This window comes from Dermacentor variabilis, chromosome 9, assembly GCF_050947875.1.
Source record: "Dermacentor variabilis isolate Ectoservices chromosome 9, ASM5094787v1, whole genome shotgun sequence".
Classification (NCBI taxonomy): Eukaryota; Metazoa; Arthropoda; class Arachnida; order Ixodida; family Ixodidae; genus Dermacentor; species Dermacentor variabilis.
Window position 1 is genome coordinate 70,265,593 of NC_134576.1, and position 21,446 is coordinate 70,287,038.

At 40.5% G+C, this 21,446-nt stretch overlaps 1 protein-coding gene and 1 pseudogene across 1 annotated transcript; one reads left to right on the forward strand and one right to left on the reverse strand.

The window, feature by feature from the left end:
* Positions 1–8,543: 8,543 nt before the first annotated feature.
* On the reverse strand, positions 8,544–8,725 carry LOC142558701 (U2 spliceosomal RNA; annotated as a pseudogene).
* Positions 8,726–14,900: 6,175 nt separating this feature from the next.
* On the forward strand, positions 14,901–18,420 carry LOC142557889 (uncharacterized). The gene is made up of 3 exons (XM_075670095.1): positions 14,901–15,054; positions 15,472–18,077; positions 18,412–18,420. Exons 1-3 carry the CDS (start codon positions 14,901–14,903, stop codon positions 18,418–18,420), a joined length of 2,769 nt encoding a protein of 922 aa, XP_075526210.1.
* Positions 18,421–21,446: the final 3,026 nt, after the last annotated feature.

The following is a 21,446-nucleotide window of genomic DNA, read 5'->3' on the forward strand; positions in this document are numbered from 1 at the left end:
ATTGTTGATAGACAGCACTTTAACTGCAGGGCTACAGTTGCGTATTAGTGAATGCGTCTTGTGACATAAGCAAATTGTAACCACTCGGGCTCAACAAAGAATTAACCTCACGCTCATATATTCAAGAAAAAAAACAGTTCACCCAAGCATTTCTATACTTTCTGCAGGAAAAGAAAAATGCAATAGAAAGCATAACCAACGCTTCACAACCTTGCATTCAACTGGTCACTTTTAAGCATTATTGCTCATCTTTAAGGTCCTTTAATGAATCAAGAAAACGTGCCAACAAGCACCTTGTAACAAAAATCGTGCAACCCAACTTTGTTGCTTCGTACAACTATTAGAGTGCTTGAAAACAGCAAGTCAAATAAGCCATAAAGCTTACCATTTAAGAAAATCCTTTGCTGGGCCAGTTGGTTCATTATCAGTCTAATAGCGGAAAGTGCAAACTTCAAACGGGACAGAAAGAGAGTCCTGTGTCTGTCTCTCTATCCATCTCGTTTGAAGTTTCTGCTTTCCTTATTCCATTCAAAGCTTACTGCTTCCAAGTTCCTCATAGTGTATGTGATATTACCCATTGCAAAAGCATTTTCTTCAAGCAAATAAACATCATTAAGTAAATTTCAATGCATGTCCTTATATTTAAACATGCATGCAGATTATATCCTTGGTCGAGTCACTGCTGAAATGTAAACACATGACCACCACCATTTATATGCAAGGTGTCGTAATTTGGGATTGTCAAGCTTGGATATTAATGCAAAACGTCATTGGAGAGCAACTTTTTTTTCTTCCTTTATATACTTCCTTGAGTATTTTCTGCCGCAAACAGAAAAGAATCTGCTTCACATAGCTGGTGCATGTTAACAGATGCAAGCTTTGAAACACATGCCATTCACATTGAGATAATGAACTTTCACGTCTCCAGCCCCTCAACTTGGCCAGAAGTGTAGTCGCTGAATATGCACTCTGACCACCACCACTGCTTCCACAAAACTCATGTTGGTGAATATGCAAACTCTATAACTATTACGCAGTGCCTTCCCACCGTGTTCCAAATTCTCCTAAGAACTACAAGTAACATGGCAGGAAAAAAGCATGCATCTGCGTGCTAGGCATGGTGAGATTGGTCTATTAGGTGCTAAATTGCAGCAAATCCATTGCCTTTGTTGCAATACACTATAAGCAAAGCTTTCCTGAATCATTACATTTACATACTATGCAAAGAGATACATGATCTCTGCACTTGTTTTTTATTTCTATACCATCTGCTTTAAATGCAAATGAAAGGTCTCATATGGCGTTATGGTATGCAACGACGACTTGCAGCTGAATGCATCATTTTGCAACTGGTGACAAAAGCATTGTGAGCAGTGGTATATGTACGTAGAAGTATGGCTTTTAGAAAATTTAGCAACGTTGAGTCGGGTATTGCTAAAAAAAAGTTTGTGAAACTGTTTTGAAGGTGTTAAGACACAGCAGTGCATGTCACAAAGATGCATGCATGTCTATGGCATTTGCACTGCCTTGCAGCATTGTTAGACATCATATACTACAAGGATAGCCTCCCATACACTTTTGTCAGGATTATATTGGTTATGCTGGGCACCTCGTAAATTTTTCACAGTCATGCTAAGAAATTTACTACTGCACCCAAGACCCAAACAGAGTTTCCTTTGTCTGTATCTGACCATAACCTTCGAAATCTTGTAGTGAAAGGACACCAGGATGGCAGATGCTTAGAGGAAGTTTATTCAACGGAGTTCCTGAAGGAGGCAAAATTGTCAACCTTAACACTGCTCAAAGAAATCACTGGTGTAAAAAGTTTTGCATTGCTGTTCCATGTTTCCTATTATTTGTATGTGGTACCTGAAGGTAAAATATTAATAAAGCTCTTGAAGGGAACAGTGCTAAAAACAGGACAATGAGAGGAGATCCAACACTGTGCTGACTAGAACCAATATTTATTGCATGTTGATATCAATATATACTGGATGTACAATTGGGTGCAGAAAAAAACAGATGATGACGTACAATATGATTGTTAAGAGAACGAAATCACAGGCTGAATAGATGCATGAGTTTAAAGCTGTGTAGCCATAGTGGAGGCATGCCGACACAATTTTCAGAATATTTATGGATGGCAATAATGTCTTCAAAATTTTCCATAAGCTTTGTTCAGGGTGCTTGCCTAAACCTATGCACTGAGAAAGCGTGACTTTACGCTACTGCAATAAGGCATACATGTATGCTTCTACTTCTTTGCAATGCCTCCATGACCACTATTGTCTCTTGAACCAAATATGTACTTTTCAAAGGTCATACAGAGAGGTTGGCTACGGTCTCAAATGTCTTATTGGATGAGATCCATCATGGAATATTGTGGTCAAGTGTATCCCTTATTCTATTTGATAGTGAATATCTTGTACAATACTGAGACTAAAGAAATGGGTCTGTAGTTCTTCCAATTCTTAAACACCTCCATTCTTGTAATTATGCTCGCATTCTTTAAAGTCTGGTATGCTTAGCGTTGTTAGGCATTGTGAATAAAGGACTGCAAGATTCCAGTGCAATATCTCCTCCATGTTTTATCAAATCAACTGTTATTTCATCTTCTCCTGCCACATTTTCCTTGGACTTATCTTGCGAAGCCCTTCAAACCTGATCAATAGTTACACATTGAACGTCAATTTCCTGTTCGCTACTACATCCAATCATGGTTACATGGCTGTTATGGGTACGGTACCCCTTTCAGTCACGGTGTCTCCATATGAAGATACGACTTTCTATGTTGCGTTTTTCATCAAAAAGCGAAGGAGTGACACTGCACACTGGTGGGGATAATATGGGAAGCATACATAAATGCAATGAACGCCATCTGATGAAGCGCCGAAACACTACTAGAGAAAAAGATGTTTGAAGACGGACGACTCCATGTTTTACGGAAGCTCTGGTTTGTCGCTGCTCAAATTTCTCTTTTGCAGCAGCCTCAAACATTCAGAACGGTTAAAAACCCTGTTTTATGTGAAGAAAGAGCTACTTTTAAAGAAAAACAGTTGCACAATACTCATAGTTCTATTACTGAATAGTTTTGATCCTGTTTTCATCCGAGTCTCCATTCGGAGACACTGTGACTCACTCAATCTTTTTTACCACGCCGGCGAACCATAGCCACTGTGCGAAAACTTAAAACCACCGACACTTTTTGGACTTCTTGGGCAATCTAGTTCACCGTCGAAGAATTAAACTGTGTTTTTGAGTGTTCCTTTTAGTTTTAAGTGGTGGCATTTTTTAAATGCACAAATCGTCGTACGCACTGTTTCGTCATGAAGGTGGTAAATGCTCACATTTCCGGACCATGAAACGAACAACGTCAGTCTGGCAATTATGTCGCTTCCTCGAATGGTTGTCCAGATACGAGAGATTCCTAGTTTGGTCCCAGAACAACAGAATTTTGTTTGGGCGAAGTTGACCTGCAGAAGCAGTACAGACTGTTTTCTGTTTTTGTATTTGAGAATTTAGTCTGTGCTGCAATTTAGCATTTTCTTTTAATGTCCAACCTGAATAGCTCATTTTGAGTCACCATCCTTGCTCTAAACATGATGCGATTGTGTGAGGTAGGATGCAAAGGACCACTGGCCCCAGCAAGTCCAGTTGCCGTTTCCTTAGCAAAGCAAGTATGAGAAGTGTGTGGTAGAAACCGGGGCCACTGCCGGAAATGCGATGTTTTTCTGTGCATCGCAGCTCAGGATCATTTCTTCAAATATCACAACCTGTCAACCAGTCGATGCACCACTCGCACAACCCTGAATAGATAATGCCCCTTCTTCCTTTAAAGTGGCATAGTGAACTTGCGATAGAAAGTATTGAGTCACGATGTCTCCATATGAGGACGCGATTGACTTTGCAAAATAATATTCCTAGAGAGGGGAATTTTTTTTTCGAACTCTGGACACCTGAAACATTCATACCTGCAAGCTCGAAAAATGTCCTGGCAGAATACCATCATTCGTGACTGAAGGGGGTACAGTTCAGTATAGTAGCCATGAAAATGGCTACAAATGCTAAGTTTGTGTTAACAATGACATTTTGTAAATACCAAATAAGGTTATCTCCTCAAAATAAGTCAACATAACGCAAATAATTTCCATCTTATTTCATGCCTGGAACTTCTTGTAAACTTTCATTATATATATACTCACAAAAGTGACCTGTTCATCTGTAGCAGTTGCTGGCCTTATGAAGACAAGTCCCTTTGTCAAAACGATGGCTTCAGCGAGAATCCTTGTTCAATTACCATGTATCTATTCTTGTCTAGGTAGCACTTTAGAGACAGAACAATTGCTATGGCCACGTCCCCACCCCATTCACAAGTTGTTACCATGTAAATCTACTAAACCTTGTGTTGAACTCAAACATTTTTTCAATAAACAGATTTAAGTTCTGCACTCCCTCTTACCAGGTAAAATTTTTAATTAACATGCAGCACCATCCATAAATAGGTTTCAGCCTATTTTTTAATAGTACCACATTTAAAATGTGTAGCACACCTGCAAACACCAATGGCCAATGACAAAGTTGGGTAAAATATTGCATACTAAAAATAATGAAATTATTGTGGGAATTATCACACTTCCAAGTTCTTTGTGCACACAAAAGAAGCTATCTGTTGTCAAGTTACACAGTATCGTAGTACTATGCATGCAAAGTGCAGCAAAACTGGGTAGTTTCCATTTCTTCATAAGGTAACCTTAAAATACATCACAGTTGCTCATACTGAGCTTTGTGGCCACAGAGGTGATGCACTCAGACTCGCAAAGCTGGTGCACAGTAGCATAGAAACAGAAAACATACATGGGTGTTCTGACAGCACCTACAAAGATGGAGAAGTTGCTTGGGCTGCATGACCAAATGGCATTGTCTGACTTCACAAAAAGTGATGTAACAGCCCCTCCTATTTTTTTTATCTCCCTCCCTCAATGGAGATTAAAATAATTTAATAGTGTCATTTCAGAAAAGAAGTAGGGGTGCTCAAATAATGAAATTTTCTTACTGCATCTACATATGTTTGAGGAAAGCAACCTCCAAATACTGAATCAAATTTAGAATTTCTAAAGTTGCTGAAATATAAAGTAAGTGTAGAGTGCTAGTTGTAAAAAATGAAGTGTGTTGGCATTATTTACTTCGCTTGTTTACAGGCACATATAAATGCATATTATGCTGTTTGCAAAATAGATGTCCAGTCAACTGAGGAGCGCATAAATGAGAAACAACTACTTTTAGTTATCGTGGTATGCCATGGCAATGACAGTAATGAAAAAAAGAAATTTGGAATAGCACATCTGGAGCCATGGAAAATGTTGAGTTTGTTCAAGGAGAAAAGTGTAATACTAAAGCACTGCACATTGTTTTAAAATGATTGATACATCATGCAAGTGGCCAAATAATAAATTGTTTTGCCAAAATCAAACACCTCTGACCCCTGTGTTTGCTCAAGAACTAGCGCTCATGTATAGCAACCACAGCTTCCCTTCAGCAGACTTATTCAGAATAGTCCTCAGTTCCTACCCCTTCTCTTCTTTGAGGCCACAATAAATGTTATTCTTTACATAATCAAAATAAATTATTATTCCATAATTTTTAATAATCAATTCATAAATCAAATACAAATCAAACAGCAAATACTATTCAATTCAATATTTGTGATCTGAAACATCCACACACCACTAAAAACAAGGGGACACTGCTTCTGCAAAAGTGTGCTCCAACTCATCTTAATTCTTTTACACTCGAAGAAAATGTCTCCTTACGGATTGCATAAGCATGAAGCAATTCAGATGTTCACTCACAGAGATTCATTCAAAATATTTTTCTGACATTTGGAATAACATTCCAACTGAAAGGTTTTGCTTGCCTGCTACATTAAATTTTTTTCACTCATTTCGCTTTACTTCTGAAGACCACAAACACAGAAGTGGCAAGATAACCTCTGGTAGTTCTAACAAAATTAAGAAAAGTAATGAGAACTACCATCCAAGTGCTTAGTATGTGGATAGTCTATTCAATCTATAAATGTCTGAACTCATGACCGTTTCTAAAAAGCTGCATATATTAACCAACAACACATTTCAGTTCTACAAAAGTTCAGTGACTGCAACCTTTATCACTGCCTCCCATAAGTGGCCAGCTGTGTAAAAACAATGACCACAAACCTTTCCCCAAGAAATCCTTTACTGAAAACAATGTAATAGTCAATTTATGCAAACTACTGTTGCTTATTCAATTAGTTATGCACAACAATCTAGGAGAGAAGGGCAGAGTTCTTAAATTAAAAGAAGCATTGCTTTTCATCATGACAATGCCAGATCCCACAATATCTGAGGGAAGATAGCTTGTGCTTGAGTGGGATGTGTTGCTTGACAGTCCCTCCCTCCTCACATACGGTACCCTTAGACCACTTCGTCAACATGAAAAATTTCTCAACATCTGAGGACATTTAAGTGGATTTATATGTTTCTTCCAGTAAACTTCTCCAAGATTTATCAAAAAAGGAATTGTGCAGTTGCTAAGCAAGTGGCAAAGAATGCAAGAAATGAATATCACCATACATTTGAATAATCTGTGAAGTGTGGTTTTATGCATCGCAATTTCCAAGGTTATGCTATATTTTGTTTTAAAATATAACCATTAATATTATATATAGTATAATATTAATATTAGTTATATAACTATCAAAAGATAAGCAGGGTATCATCAAATATCATCAAAAATCTCGAAGATATAGTAAAAGCAGCGGAAGAATTCGATACTGACCTGTACAATACCCAGAGGAGTCAGGATACCTCAATTAGAAACAGTAATGAACAGGATACAGGAACTCCTCCTATAACTAGCGATGAGGTCAGAAGGGCCTTGCAAGACATGAAACGAGGAAGAGTGGCAGGAGAAGATGGAATAACAGTCTATTTAATCAAACATGGAGGAGACGTAATGCTTGAAAAACTGGCGGCTCTTTATACGAAGTGTCTATCGATCGCAAGGGTCCCAGAAAACTGGAAGAATGCAAGCATTATACTAATCAACAAAAAGGGAGACATTAAAATCCTGAAAAATTATAGGCCCATTAGCTTACTCCCAGTATTATATAAAATATTCACCAAAATTATCTCCAATAGAATAAGGGAAACACTGGACTTCATTCAACTAAGGTAACAGCTGGCTTCAGGAAGGAATACTCTACAATGAATCACATCCGTGTCATTAATCAGGTAATCGAGAAATCCACAGAGTACAGTAAGCCTCTCTATATGGCTTTCATAGATTACGAAAAGGCATTTGATTCACTAGAGATACCAGCAGTCATAGATGCACTACGCAATCAAGGAGTACAGACCGCTTATGTACCTGGGAAAATTCAGAGATTCCAGAGCTACCTTAATTCTACACATGTAGGAAGATACCTATAAAGAACGGGGTCAGACAGGGAGACACAATCTCTCCAATGCTATTCACTGCATGCTTAGAAGAAGTATTCAAGCTATTAAACTGGGAAGGCTTAGGAGTAAAGAACGATGACGAATATCTCAGCTACCTTCGGTTTGCCGATGACATTGCTCTATTCAGCAACAATGCAGACGAGTTACAACAAATGATTGAGGACCTTAACAGAGAGTGTAAGAGTGGGGTTGAAGATTAATGTGCAGAAGACAAAGATAATGATAAACAGCCGGGCAAAGGAACAAGAGTTCAGGATCGCCATTTGTCCTCTACAGTCTGTGAAGGAGTACGTTTACCTAGGTCAATTAATCACAGGGAACCCTGACCATGAAAAGGAAATTCATAGAAGAATAAAAATGAGTTGGATCACATACGGCAGACATCGTGAGCTCCTGACTGGGAGCTTACCATTGTCATTGAAAAGAAAGGTGTACAATCAGCGCATTTTACCGGTGCTGACATGTGGGGCAGAAACTTGGACACTGACAAAGAAGCTTGATTGGGAAAAAAGTTAAGGACCATGCAAAGAGTGATAGAACGAAGAATGTTAGGCGTAACGTTAAAGGGGAGAAAGAAAGAGAGCGGTTTGGATCAGAGAGCAAACGGCTGATATTCTAATCGACATTAAGAGAAAGAAATGGAGCTGGGCAGGCCATGCAATGCATAGGTTAGATAACCGGTGGACCATTAGGGTTACAAAATGGGTACTAAGAGAAGAAAAACACAATCGAGGACAACAAAAGACTAGGTGAAGCGATGAAATTAGGAAATTTGCGGGCGCTAGTTGAAATCGGTTGGCGCAGGACAGGGGTAATTGGAGATCACAGGGAGAGGCCTTCGTCCTGCAGTGGACATAAAACAGGTTGATGATGACGATGTTGATTTTAAAGATGCAGTATTTAAGGCAGATACACGTCTCTAAATGTATCTTTAAATTATTCTCCTGGTCTTTTAACTAATTTGCTAATTTGAGAGGCCCAATATTCTTACTTCTATTTTTCCTATGCTCAAACAGTGGTACATTCACACATGCGTTGACAACCCTCACTGCAGCATATTTGCCACATTAAGGTACACACAAAAATATTGCACAAAAGTATTGGTGAAGCAGGCTTCAAGCACTCCGGCATCTTGCAAAAATATGTTTAATAGCTTGGGTCCAAATAGAACCCATATCAGATATTAAGCTGATAAGAACAGACACTGCACTTTGACCCTTGCTGGCCATGTCTACGTTTGCACCACCCTCTCTTTGTGGGCATTCCAAATCTACAAAATGTAACCAGTGAGTTTGAAAGGCATATCTGCTTGGGAACAAATTCTGAGGATGGCACCAGTTTCGAGATATGTGGCATCAAACTTGCCGTAAAAATTCACTTTTGTTCCACTTACTTATAAAAACTGTTCTATGCATTGACGCACGAAGGTAACTGGAACATCAATGCATTTCATTGGACATTTGAAAATTCATATCTCGAAACTGGGCTAGTCCTGATAATGTGTTCCAAGTGGATACGCATTGCAATCTCACCAGCTACAATTTGTCAATTGAAATGGGTGCCATAAAGTAACAAACAAGAAGTTAATTAGAATAAAGTTAATTATTCAGTCAGGCATTCTTATTTCTTGTAGAAGTAATGCCCACTTTATCAAGTAGTTTAGATCAAGGGTTAGAATTGTGCTATCTACCACATGAAATTTAAAAAAAAATTGGTGCAGCTAAAAAAGAACACCCTGTATACGTAGTGTTAAGTTTTCTATAATATGCACACGTTGACACACACACTCATCTTGTGTGCTTCTGCTATGTCTGTTTCACGTTATGAGAAATAGGAGATTTGAGTCAAATTATAATTTTTGCAGGCCAAGCTACATAGCAGCAGTGGACGTCAGAATTTGTGGAATAATTGCCAATAGGTTAAATAATTATCAAAGTTTTGCAAAGTCTTCCAGTTAATATGTTTATGTGCTGACAGAAAATGGTGTAATGAAAACTGCTCATTGGAAGAGCAATGTATTTTGTTTCAAATTTTGAGCTTATTTCAAGAAAGTAGTGTGTTTAATAAGGCACAGAAGTTCCAGCAATGGTTATTCCTCAACTACCGAACATATTCAAATCTACACTTTCATGTTAACATGCCTCCTAACATAACTGCTTAAATTTAGTTATTAATGACTTAATTTAGTTAGGTAGCACAACTTCTGATGTCTGCCACTCCTATAAAGGTTGGTTAGCAAAAATTAGTTTGTCTGTAATCTCCCAATTTTAATAGTAATCAAAGAGACTTGTAACAACCACAAAGTACAGACGCATGCATGCAAGTACACGCATACACACACATTAATAACAAGAAATGCATAGTGCATTTGTTCACAATGTTACTAACGGCCCAAATTTAATGAGATAGCATTATTATTGTAGTGAAGGTCTACACATTGAAGTAAATGAAACAGCACAAAAGACTGGACTTATAGTGTAAACAATAGGCACAGTGCTGTCATATGCAAATATGTCTCGTCTATTGCACTGTTCAATTCCCTTCAGCATGCACTAACTAGCCCAGCTCAGCATACTGCTAAAGTGTGCACTGATTTCTAGCCACAATTTTTGACCTTGCATTGCATGCAAAGCATTCCATGACTTAATCTGTGAATTGTAAGAAGTGCTGCCTCAATAATTCACTGATGCATTACCCAAGAGGCATGTTCTGGACATCATTTATACTTCATTGCTAAATGGACAATGTTACCATCCAAAGCCTACACTTTCATTTTTATCTCATTAACAGAGTAGAACTTAACTAGTGTATCAGAATATTGTAAGAGAGGCTTCAAAGCAGGTGATGAGACATCCTCCAACTGACAAACAGTACTATCAGCACAAGTGCTTTCGAGTGGAGAAGAACAATAACAAACTTTTGAGAGCACAGTACACAAATGTATGGGACACCATTAGGGCTGATAAAATTTTAAAATTATTTTTTTTGTGCATTTTGTCGAAGCTATACCCCAGGCACAGTACTAAACTCCAAGTCAAAAGGTGTCAGATAATTTTCTGTTGAAATTATATTTCTAGTGGGAGCACTAAAATGACAGTAGGGATTGAGGCATATAGAGATGCCTATAGTCGAAAACCTGTTGTTGTAATGGGATGAACAGGTGTACATATCAAGAAGGAAGTTATTTTTTCATTAAAAACAGTCGTGGGACATAGGCAGAGCCCATTTGTGGCTCAAATTTATAATACACACATTCTTTACCTCTTTCACTGACTTTGCAATCAGAAGGTGACGGGCTGCTTTGCATAGTGTGCTAGGTGCTTACTTGCACCAACGACAGTGGCCAGCGCAGCAATGTAACGCTAAGCTAGGGTTCATGAAAATTTGTTGCCCTCCGCGTATCTCGGAACATCTCTACTACACCGTTTTCCTTGCATGAGTGCTTCCGCGTCGCCAACGGAGTGGGCGTTTGCTGCGCATAACGTTCTAGACGCAAAAAAAAACGATTTGTCGTGCCCGTCAACAAAGCCAAGGAAGCGATGTGTCACCCATGATTATGATCTCTAATGGCATCCCCTTGGAAACAAAGCGGTGATACATAGTCCGCAAGGGCCTTATATATGAGTCCCGTAATGACCAATGTGCTTTAGTAAGTTTCACCTCAGTACATAAATGTATTACAGTGAAGTTGGCGTGAGCGAAATATAAATACCGGCAAACGGAGACCTCAGGAGAGCATCTATTAAAATAAAGTGGGCGGCGAAGGATCTTTATACCAAGCACGGAAGGGCCAGCGGAAAGATCAAAGGTGGAACGGTAGGTTGGCATTTCGGCGAGCCCTGAACCCACAGACCAACCCAGGTTCCAGCTGTGGCGTCACCGTTGCCCTTTTGGTGTCCTGGAGGCGCAGCCCGAACGTACTAAATATACACGCTGTTAACGCTTAGTACTTGCGCAAATTCTCGCCTACCTTCACCGCAATGCACTCTGTATGCTTCTCTGTATTACAGGACTGTTTTACAGTAAAGCCTACTAAAGCCTATTTGCTCATTATGGAACGCATATAGGACCCTCGCCGAGACGCGAGGCAGGGGGCATATGCACAGTTCACTAACATGATACAGAATCCAGAAAACGGATCGCAGGGCTAGACACAGCTAGAGTTCGAAAAGTCAGGAAAGAAATTGGGCTGAACATAGCCAAGAATTTTGAACATCGCCCCTGCGACCATCTCTTGAACTCCACCGCAATGGACTAGCGTAACTCAGTTGGCTGCAATATTAAAAATGGTATCTCGAAAGAACGCCAGAATTTCAACAAGTACTTTAATCATAATCAAAACACTGCTATAATGCAGCAAAGATGTTAGGACCAAGTGCCATAAATGCGCATGTTAATAAAACGGCGCGTGCCATCTCGATGTTGCTAATGGAAAGTTGGAATTTGGGCCGCCTTCTGAATTTCTTTTCATATGCTGCCCATTTAGTTACACTGGTACACAGCGGTGAAGTTGGAAAGATGGTCGCACGGGGAATGTCTAAAATTCCAGGACATGGGACAACTTATTACTTTCAGCAAGTCGTCATTGAGGCAGGACAGATATGGTAGGATAAAAACACAAACCGGTGAAAAAGAAGCGGCAAATCTGATCATTGCCACTCGCCTGCGCACTGTACAGTGCAAATAAAGATTATTATTATATGATTTATTCAACGAACACAAATCAATACATCAAAAACAACGTCTGAGTCAGCTGTTGCAGCCACAACAGCTCCATCTAAAGGGGCAATACAAGTAGGACATGGTCATGCACTCATGGAAGAAAACCCAAGAATAAAACAAACTTGACAGGACAAGTTATTCGCTTGGTTTAATTAATAATTAAGTATTCGGTGGCGGCGGAAACATCCATGTGGCTGAACCCGAGGTTTGAAGCTCCAAATGAAGGGAAAACGGAAAGTTTGCGACAGGAAATTCTACGGCGGCATGACTCCTTCCTTTGTGTGCACTGTACGTGAATTCCTGATGTTCATTCTTTAATATTTTTCCAGCAGCCCAATTAAACGTTCGGCGCTTCAGTGTCATCGCGAAATTTGCTTGGCCGCCTGCACCATCATATGCTCATGGTAATTCTTCGTGGTATTGATCATCGAATCACCACGATACAACAGGGCGAGGGTGAAGACGAACTACCGCCAAAACGCGAGTTTCTATGCAGAAGGCATGAAGGGAGCGCGAAAAGAAAAAAAAGGACACGTAACATAAGACATATAACATGATGAAAAACATTTAATAACAGAGAAAAAGTGAGAACAATAAACGCAGTTCGAAACGTATACTTGTACATAGAATCTGGTTAGTCGTTCGCACACCGTCGATTTTGCATGGCGGGGAATTCGCAAATTTAGTTATTTGTGGTCATGAGTTTCATTTTCTAAGCTGCAACAGTGCTGACAGGTACGCGCTTTATGACGCGCGCGCTCGGCGCTAACGCGACACGCGCGCGCGCAATGTTGTTGGGTTGCGCTGCGACACTGTTGCGCACGAGAACGGTAGAGTGATGCATTCTCATACATAAATTCATAATTAAGATAAATGTATTTGCGTCGCATGCGGTGACGTTGAAAATATTTTTGACAGCTTACGCGTTCATATTGCAAGTGATTATTGACGTCAAGGTCGCGTGACCCTAGCGCATTGCTCTACTTTCGCTATGCCATGATGTTACCCTAAAGTTGCGTTTTCACGTATAGTGCAGTGATCGTTGAGCGAGCTAGGCTGTTGGTCATCCTGTCCTCCTCGACGACGTCAACGCAATCGTGAAACATCTCGTTTTCTTCTGTTGAACCACTATTATACGGTTCTTTTTGTAATTCTTAGTGTAGTTTTGTGCAACCTCCTTTCAGTATTTAAGTCATATTTGCTGTGTTTTTCTGTTGTCAGATTTTCAGTGTAGCAGCGGTTTTTTGATGCGAAACGTTCTAGTTTGAGATTTAACGCACTTCTGGCCGCATTTCTTTCAGGTTTTTATTGATCTTAGATAATTTTTGCTTAGTGAGTAGCATTCAGTGTTGACTGATAAGTCTTGAATAGCTTGCTTGTGCTCTCCTGGTCACCATGACTCGAGCTTTGTTGGTTGGCGATTCGATGGTGAAATACGTCGGTCAGTATTTCCCGTCACGTCGTGACCTGGCTGTTGAGGTCAGCGCGCACAGGGGAGCAAAGATTGAGCACTTGCTTCCAATGATTGTCAACAAGCTAGGAAGCTTTGACGTTGTCATTGTGCACGTCGGCACTAACAACACTGTTGAACCTGTGGACGTGTACATAGACAAGTACCGTCGCTTAGCTCGTGACATAATTGCAAGCAATCCCAGGGCGCAGGTTGCGTTTTCTGCCATTCTCCCTCGCGGGCAGAATGAGTACCGCATGCGCGAAGCACAGTCGCCTAAGTTGCGCCGCATGAACGAAAGGTACAAAGAGGTGAACGCTGCGCTGCAGGAGCTGTGTCAGGAGCAGGACATCCACTTCATGGGTGGCTTGGTTGAAGATTGGGCAAGCTGCCTTGCCAGGGATGGTGTGCACCCGAGCCGCCACGGAAACCGGCTGTTGGCAGACTACTTCTACAGGGAGGCCCGCATCCTGGCTGCCACTGTGGAGCGGGGCCGAATCCTGCACAACTACAAGGACAGGCAGGCGCCATCTTCCTGGAGTGGCTGGGCAGAACCACCTGCAGCACCTGCCTTCAGCAGTGCCGAGTTTCCTCCCCTTGAAGCTAACTTTATTTCTCCTGCAGCAAGCAAGCCATCTTGGGTGAAGCCAAGAACACCGGCGCAGGTGACCAGCCGTGCTTCCTTGCAGGCGTGCAACACCGACCAGCTTCCTTGTGCCCTTCAGGGTCCTGGCTTTGCTCTCGTTGGCGGTGTTCGCGTTCGCCGCAAGGGCAGCAAGACCTGGTGCACCTGGGACAGCCTGCCTTCACCCATGACCCATGGTTCAAGGGTACCGAGAAGGGGAAAGGCTGAGGTGAGGCTTCAAGGCCATGTTCTTTCTGCTAAGCCAGTGAGCCTCAGCCGAGGTGCTAGCACCACTTGTTCCAGGGTCATGGGAGGAGTCATACAGGCAAGTCCTTCTCCTCACTTATCCACAGAGAGCGTGGCTGAGGCAGGACACAATTCCCATGGTGGTGAGTGGACTCTGGTGACATCAAGGAGGAACCGCAGAAAGGCTGCGGCACTGTGCAAGCAAAGACAAGGCACCGGCCAAGCAGTAGGCAGGCGGCGCAGAGTACTTGCTGACACAGCTGCCAAGCCCTTGCAGCGAGTTGCATCTTTGCCTGCAGTAGTAAGGCGGGCAAAGCAGCAATTCAGTATACCCGCTTCTATTGCAGCCTCAGGTGCAAACATGCAAGGGCAAGCCACAACCTCACACAACAGTGCCCATGACAGCTGTTGGACCAGCAAGCAGCAGCAAAGCTGTTTGCAGGCCACTACAGTAGACTTTGCAGCTGTCTTGTGTGGTGTTGTGGTCGAGGTTGCTGGCTGCAAAAGCCGTAAAAGTATGCCTAATAGAGCTATTTGCACTTCAGAAAGGGCCAAGTCCAATGCTGGAAAGCGGTACAGACGTCGTCAGTTAGCTTTGTCTTCTAAATCTAGTTCCGACAGTGATAAGGCTGTCTCCATACAGAAATGTGGCATTACAACTGACAGTTCTGTTCAGGCTGTGCTCAATGCAGGTCCAAGTAAACATTCGGCAGCCTTGATGCCAGGCTGCAGTGTTGCCAGCTCTGATGCCGCAGCTTCTGTCAAGACATGCGCAAGTAATTCTGATGTACTACTTGGAGCAGGAGCAAAAAGAATTTTTTTAAACGGCACATTTGACAATCTTGTTTCTTTTAAGGAATGCTTTGATGCCTGGTGCAAGGAAGGGAAACATGTAGTTTCTGTGAGCAGGTCAAATAAGAACCCCTTTGCAGCAGACAGTAAAGATTATGAATTTCTCAGAATCACTTATCGGTGTATTCATGGCAGTCCTGCTAGGCAGCGGGGAATTGGAAAGCGCCCTAACCAGAGCTATAATAGCACTAACTGCGAAATGTCTCTTTCACTTGTCCTTTGTAAAGAACCGGCATTGCACTACAGAATAAGCGAGCTAAAAGACAAACATAACCATAGCCTTGATCTGTATAACATCTATCCTCAGAAAAGGCTCCTAAGCAGTACAGAGAAGACAGAACTGTATGACCTAGTCAAGTGCAATGTCGCTCCAAAAGATTTTAAGAACTTGGTTAGGCAGAAAACAGGAAAGACATTAACAACGAAAGATGTCTACAACTATAAAATGGAATATTCTATTCCTATTCGAACTCAAGAGGCACATGGTGAAATGTTGATTCATCAAATAGAAAGCTTAATTGAGAAGAATCCCGACTGGCTTATTCACTATGAAAAGAATAATGAAAACAACCTCCAGTTTATCTTAATTCAAACTAGCCACATGCGTGAAATGTTTGAAAAGTATCCTGAGGTAATATTTGTTGACGGCACTTATAAAGTTAACAGGGAAAATTATGTCTTGTACTCAATTCTTGTCGAAGATGGTCGTGGTCATGGAAGATGTGTTTGCTACGCATTTGTGCGGAATGAAACTACAGCAGTTGTTCGGCCCATGTTTGAGAAATTTGTAGACTTTAACCCATTTGTTATAGCAGCCTGCAAAGTAGTAATGATAGACAAAGACATGAATGAGCTTCGCATTTTAAGTTCTCTCCTTCCAAATAATACAATATTGCTGTGCACATGGCATGTGCTGAATTGTTTCCATAGAAATGTTGATGAGAAGGCAAAGGCTCAACGCAAACTACTTCTTCCAATTTTGAAAGAACTAGTCTATTCTCAAGCTCTACAGGAGTACTATGATAAGCTGCCACACCTAATGCAAATTGCTCCCAAAGACTTTCTCACATACTACATGCAACAGTGGCAATCGTGTAGACAGATGTGGGTGCATGCTTACAGGAAAGAACTTCCAACTTTAGGTAATAACACAAATACCCGCATTGAAAGTCATAATCAGAAGCTGAAAAGTTTTCTTAAACCATCGTTGCATTTAGTTGAAGCTGTAGCAGAACTGGTTAACTATGTTAATAATGACAGCATATCTCTGGAGTTTGCCCAACTAAAAGAAATTAAACTTAACCTTAATGTAACTTGCATAGACGAATTTCAGATGGAACTGTCTCATAGCTGCACTGTCGAGGCCAAAGATAAAATACTTGAACAGTATGAAAAACTAAAGACAGCAAATTACCAGGTTAGCCAAAGCAGTAATTCATATTCTGTCGCATTAGGAAGCAAGGAGTACAATGTAGCACAAAGCTTCGACAGCTGTACATGCACTTTCCATGGTCAGTATGGCTTGCCATGTGCACATATTATGGCGGCTCGCTCATTTTCGGGAAGGGAATTGTTTGATAAAGCATGCATTCCACAGAGGTGGCGTAAGGAACATTTTCTTGACCATAGCTGCATGACTTCGAGCACAGGATCTAAAGTAACAAGCAGCGTTCAACCATTACCTTCCATTAAACTTGACACTCCTCAGCAAAAGTACTGTTATGCCTACGAGACACTTTGTAATATGTCAAAAGCTGTAGCGAACGTCCTGGCAAATTGCAGCACTCAGGAATTAATGGAAAAGCTAGCTTCATGTGAGGCTTTTTTCAGAAATTTGAACACAATCACACAAAATCAAGTTCCTGTAACATTGCAAACAAAAATTAACCAAACACAGCCTACCGTTCAAGCGAGCCCTGCTAATGTAGTAGGCAAAATAGTGAATACAAAGCTTATTATTCCTGTGGTTAAGGCGAGAAGAGGGCGCCCTAAAAAGGTAAAAGCTGTCAAGCGTGTGTTCCAACCACAGCAGAGCAGAATAACCCTTGCTACTATCAAAGCTGACATGTTGCAAATTTACAAAAGTTATTCACTTACTGAAGACGACTTAAATGCTCTGATGCGAGGTGGCTCACTATCGGATAGTGTAATTAACATCGCCCAGTATCTAACAAAAAGAAAGTTTCCCAATGTGCAAGGTTTCCAAGATGTTCTATTAGGCCAAAGGCTACGTTTCTCTCAGGTCACTGGTATGTTTGTTCAAATTTTGCATGTTCGGAATCCAGATCATTGGCTTACAGTTACCAACATAGGCGCTTCCCAAGATGAAATCTTTGTCTATGATTCCATAGATCAAGACACTCCTCCTGATGCCATTAAACAGGTTTGTCATATTTTAAAATCGCCATCTCCAACCATAACTTTCTTGACGAAGCCGGCACAGAATCAGGGCACCACACTTGACTGCGGTTTGTTTGCCATAGCTAATATGTATTACATAGCATCAGGAAAAGACCCATCACAATTAAATATTAATCAGTCCATGTTACGGAGCCACTTGCTTAAATGTCTACAAAAAGGAACCATAGATGATTTTCCAGTAACGAATACCTTAACTGTTCATGTGCGACAAAGAAATACCACATACAATTTGCATTGTCTCTGCAGGCAGCCAGCAGACACAACAGTAGGCAAAACTATAAACTGTGGAGCATGTTCTAAAATTTACCATGTACATTGTCTTGGAAAATGGGCAGAAAATTTGAATGGGAAAGTAGCTCTATGTTCCAAGGCATGCCTAGATATTGTAAAAGAAAAAATGAGAGCTAAAGCAGTATAACTAAATGAATCTGAGGTGATGCTGGAGGAATACAATACTACTTCTCCATTCAATATCCCAAGCTTTTGTTGTATGCATTTTTTTTAATTAAGGGAGACACATTCATTGAGAGAAGAGTGCATAAAGTTCATGTTTCTATGTTTAGGCGTTTTTTAATGTGTTTTGCGCTCCACCATTTTAGTGGGACTGACAACCAACTAAAATGTGTCATAAGATCTTGGTGTAAGATACGAATGTTCTTATATGGGGAGAATTCAACAGGATGTTTGCAGTTTAAGTACTAGTTGCAAAAAAAAATTTTTTAATATGCACTGAGAGTTGCCAAAAGCTGCATGCCACAGCACTTGACTGTCAAGCTCTGAACCTGCATTGCAGTCCCAGCATGTGACCAAATTAACAAAGTGTGGATACACATAAGGCAGCTGTCATTAACTGTAACATACTTATATTTAATAATGTCGATATAGGTCATAGGCATTTGCACTTTCTTTCTTTTCATGTATTTAGCGATGCAAGCACTGTTCAAATTTGCAATCAGTGCTGCTCTCATGGCGACGAGTGGACCTTCAGCGCTGTGGCATTCCTCTTTGCACGGTGGTGTGCATGGGTGCTTTTGTATGTTAGTGAGTGAATCTCCCCATGTTCTGTTGTCTCCCTTTGGGATACAAAATGGGGCTGTTGTGAAGGTGCACCAAGCACTGCTAGAAGAGCACTATTGGCATTTCCTACCGCTTGTTACCATCAGAAGTAATAGCGTGTGATGTTTCATTTTCAAAACATTGATTTGGAAATAGCCTGAACAGTCCGACAGAAAATACAAAAGCATGCTGACAGTAATAAGCAAACAACTTGGGACGCATGAACCGCATGGATTGCTTTGATCAAAAAATTAGTTTCTTATGGGCAGGCTACACTTGGCTTCTCCCTCAGCAGCATACAATTACTATTGTGCTTGCCGCTGTTTCCAGTGGTACATAATAATGATTGGACCTAAAAATTACCATTAAAGAGAAGTGTTCCAATATGTTTTCAGCATTACTGCAGCAGGATTGGGCACTCAAAACTTTGTTACATACAAGAAAATAGGCATCATAACAGGTGGTTGGCAGTCCCTTCAAAAGCTTTAGTTGCAAGACAATTGCTGTATGTGGTAGAATTGCCTGTATGTTTTGCATATGGTGACATCAACTAGTGTAAATTCAGCTTTTTTCCATTGTTTATCATTTTTCTGCATTTTTTTAGTTTACATAACGAAAAAGATATGTCCAGGGTGTCTTTCCAAAGCAGGTAGGAAAGCTGTTAATCTAGAACAGCATATCAATGATGGCTTTGCAATCTTTAGTAGGGAAGTGCACGTCTTAGTTTGTTGACGTGTCCTGTGCTGCTTCATCTGCTGCACATTTAATTTTCGTTATGGTGTGTTTAATCCTCTTATGCGGAGACACAAGTTGTGCCATTTTGCTTCGTACCTGCATTTCGTTTTGTCAGTGTTTCCATACTCTTGACAGAAGCCTTGCACTAGTCCAACAGTCAAAAAGAGTATGAGCTGTGGTTGTGCTCCTGTGTACCTTGATTGCATGAGGTGATTTTGGTCTTGCACATAATTCACAGTATTTTAGCTCTAGTGTGCCAGGTCAGGTCACATTAATACCTGTGTTGCACTTAGCTCCAATTAATGGCATAAATGGCTAAGGTACATTTCTTATTGCCATTACTTTTAGAGCGTGACCACATGTGTATACGTAACATTGCAGACCAGCCAACCAACCTCAGAATTTGAATATACTTCAGTCGTAGCTAACAAATGCTAAAATTTTGGGAAATATAGTAAACACTTTTATTACTTAAATATTCAGTGCTCTTAAAAAAAATTAGGACTTTATTCTGTGATATAGAGTGATCCAGCATGTGTGCCCTTCAGTCACTGCTAGAATTATCTGCCCGATATGCAGCTGACTTCTATTAATTCTACCCTGACAGGACCAACGAAAGAAGCCAGTGGAAAGTGCCACACGACTAGTTGCATTGCACTTTCGTGTTTTGCAGGCTTTCTTTCAGGCTTGGAAAAAAACTTATATTATGTAGCATATATTTGCAGCAGAAAGCTGGATTGTAGATTTTTCAGGATGGTCTACAATTTTCTCATTGACACTCTTGCTGTGAATATTTCATGAAGTTGAGTGATTAATGAATTAAGTAATTAGCCAATATACAAAAAAAATTTTTGACTTGCTCCAAGCAACAGCAAACATTACCTTGGTTCTGACCAGCTATGTGGCACTTTTTTTAAGCTTCGGCACAAGTTGTGTGGGACACATGGTATACATTTTAAATTAATTATGCTTTAAACTGTGAAATCAAATATAGAATACTTGTAGTGGCAAAAACTGTAAAGAAGCTCTAAATATCGGGAATTTCACTACAAAATTGTATAAACTGGAAGGTATAATAGTGTCACACATGAGGTCAGTGTAGCAAGCTTGAAATTGGAATTTTTAAAAAAATTGCTTTTATTGGCTAAAACTGCAAGCAATGTCACAAAACGGCATTAGTAAGTACACTTCAAAGAGAGTTTCCTTTCTCCAAAATGTTCTTTATTGTGCCTGGAAGCATGCTTGCAAAATGTGTAGAGCCCCAAGTTGAAGCAGAATGGTGCCTGTAGTTCTGAAGGTGTCAAAATGGAGACAGTGCAAATAATGACTTTTAGAGCGCTACTTTGAACCGTAACTTTTTTTTTTGTCATCGAAGCATGCCACTGAAAGTAAAGCATCAGGAGCAAGTTATGCAGGCATGCGTTTGATCACTTAGCCCTTTAACCCTCAATCCGGTGCTCTATGCACCATGGAAGTTGTACCAATATTGCCAATGAAGAGTCACTTGTTGAGCCCAATTCTGCGCTGCTCCCATTGCCAAAGACAACTTACTGTTGGCAATGAGGGAAAGCTGCCCTTTTCTGTAATTTTTGTGTTATTCCTAACCAAAAACGAATTGAGAAATGTATGTTAAGGATCACAATGAGAGAAAAAGAATTCCAACTAAAAAAATTTTCTGGAAATTTGTTTCTTCTGCAATTATTTAGGGGGTTAAAAGGTCGAGTTATCAAAAATCATTACATTGTTAATGGCATTAATAACTAATAAATCTACTTGTATATGCAGGTAGCATGCAAATGACATTTGCAGTTAACATGTGAGTACTTGATGCCATTAAATTTGC

Coding starts and splice junctions, on each gene's coding strand:
- LOC142557889 (XM_075670095.1), top strand. CDS start 14,901: ATGCAAGGGCAAGCCACAACCTCACACAACAGTGCCCATGACAGCTGT. Junction 15,055..15,471: donor TGGCTGCAAAAGCCGTAAAA/GTATGCCTAATA, acceptor ACCCCTTTGCAG/CAGACAGTAAAGATTATGAA.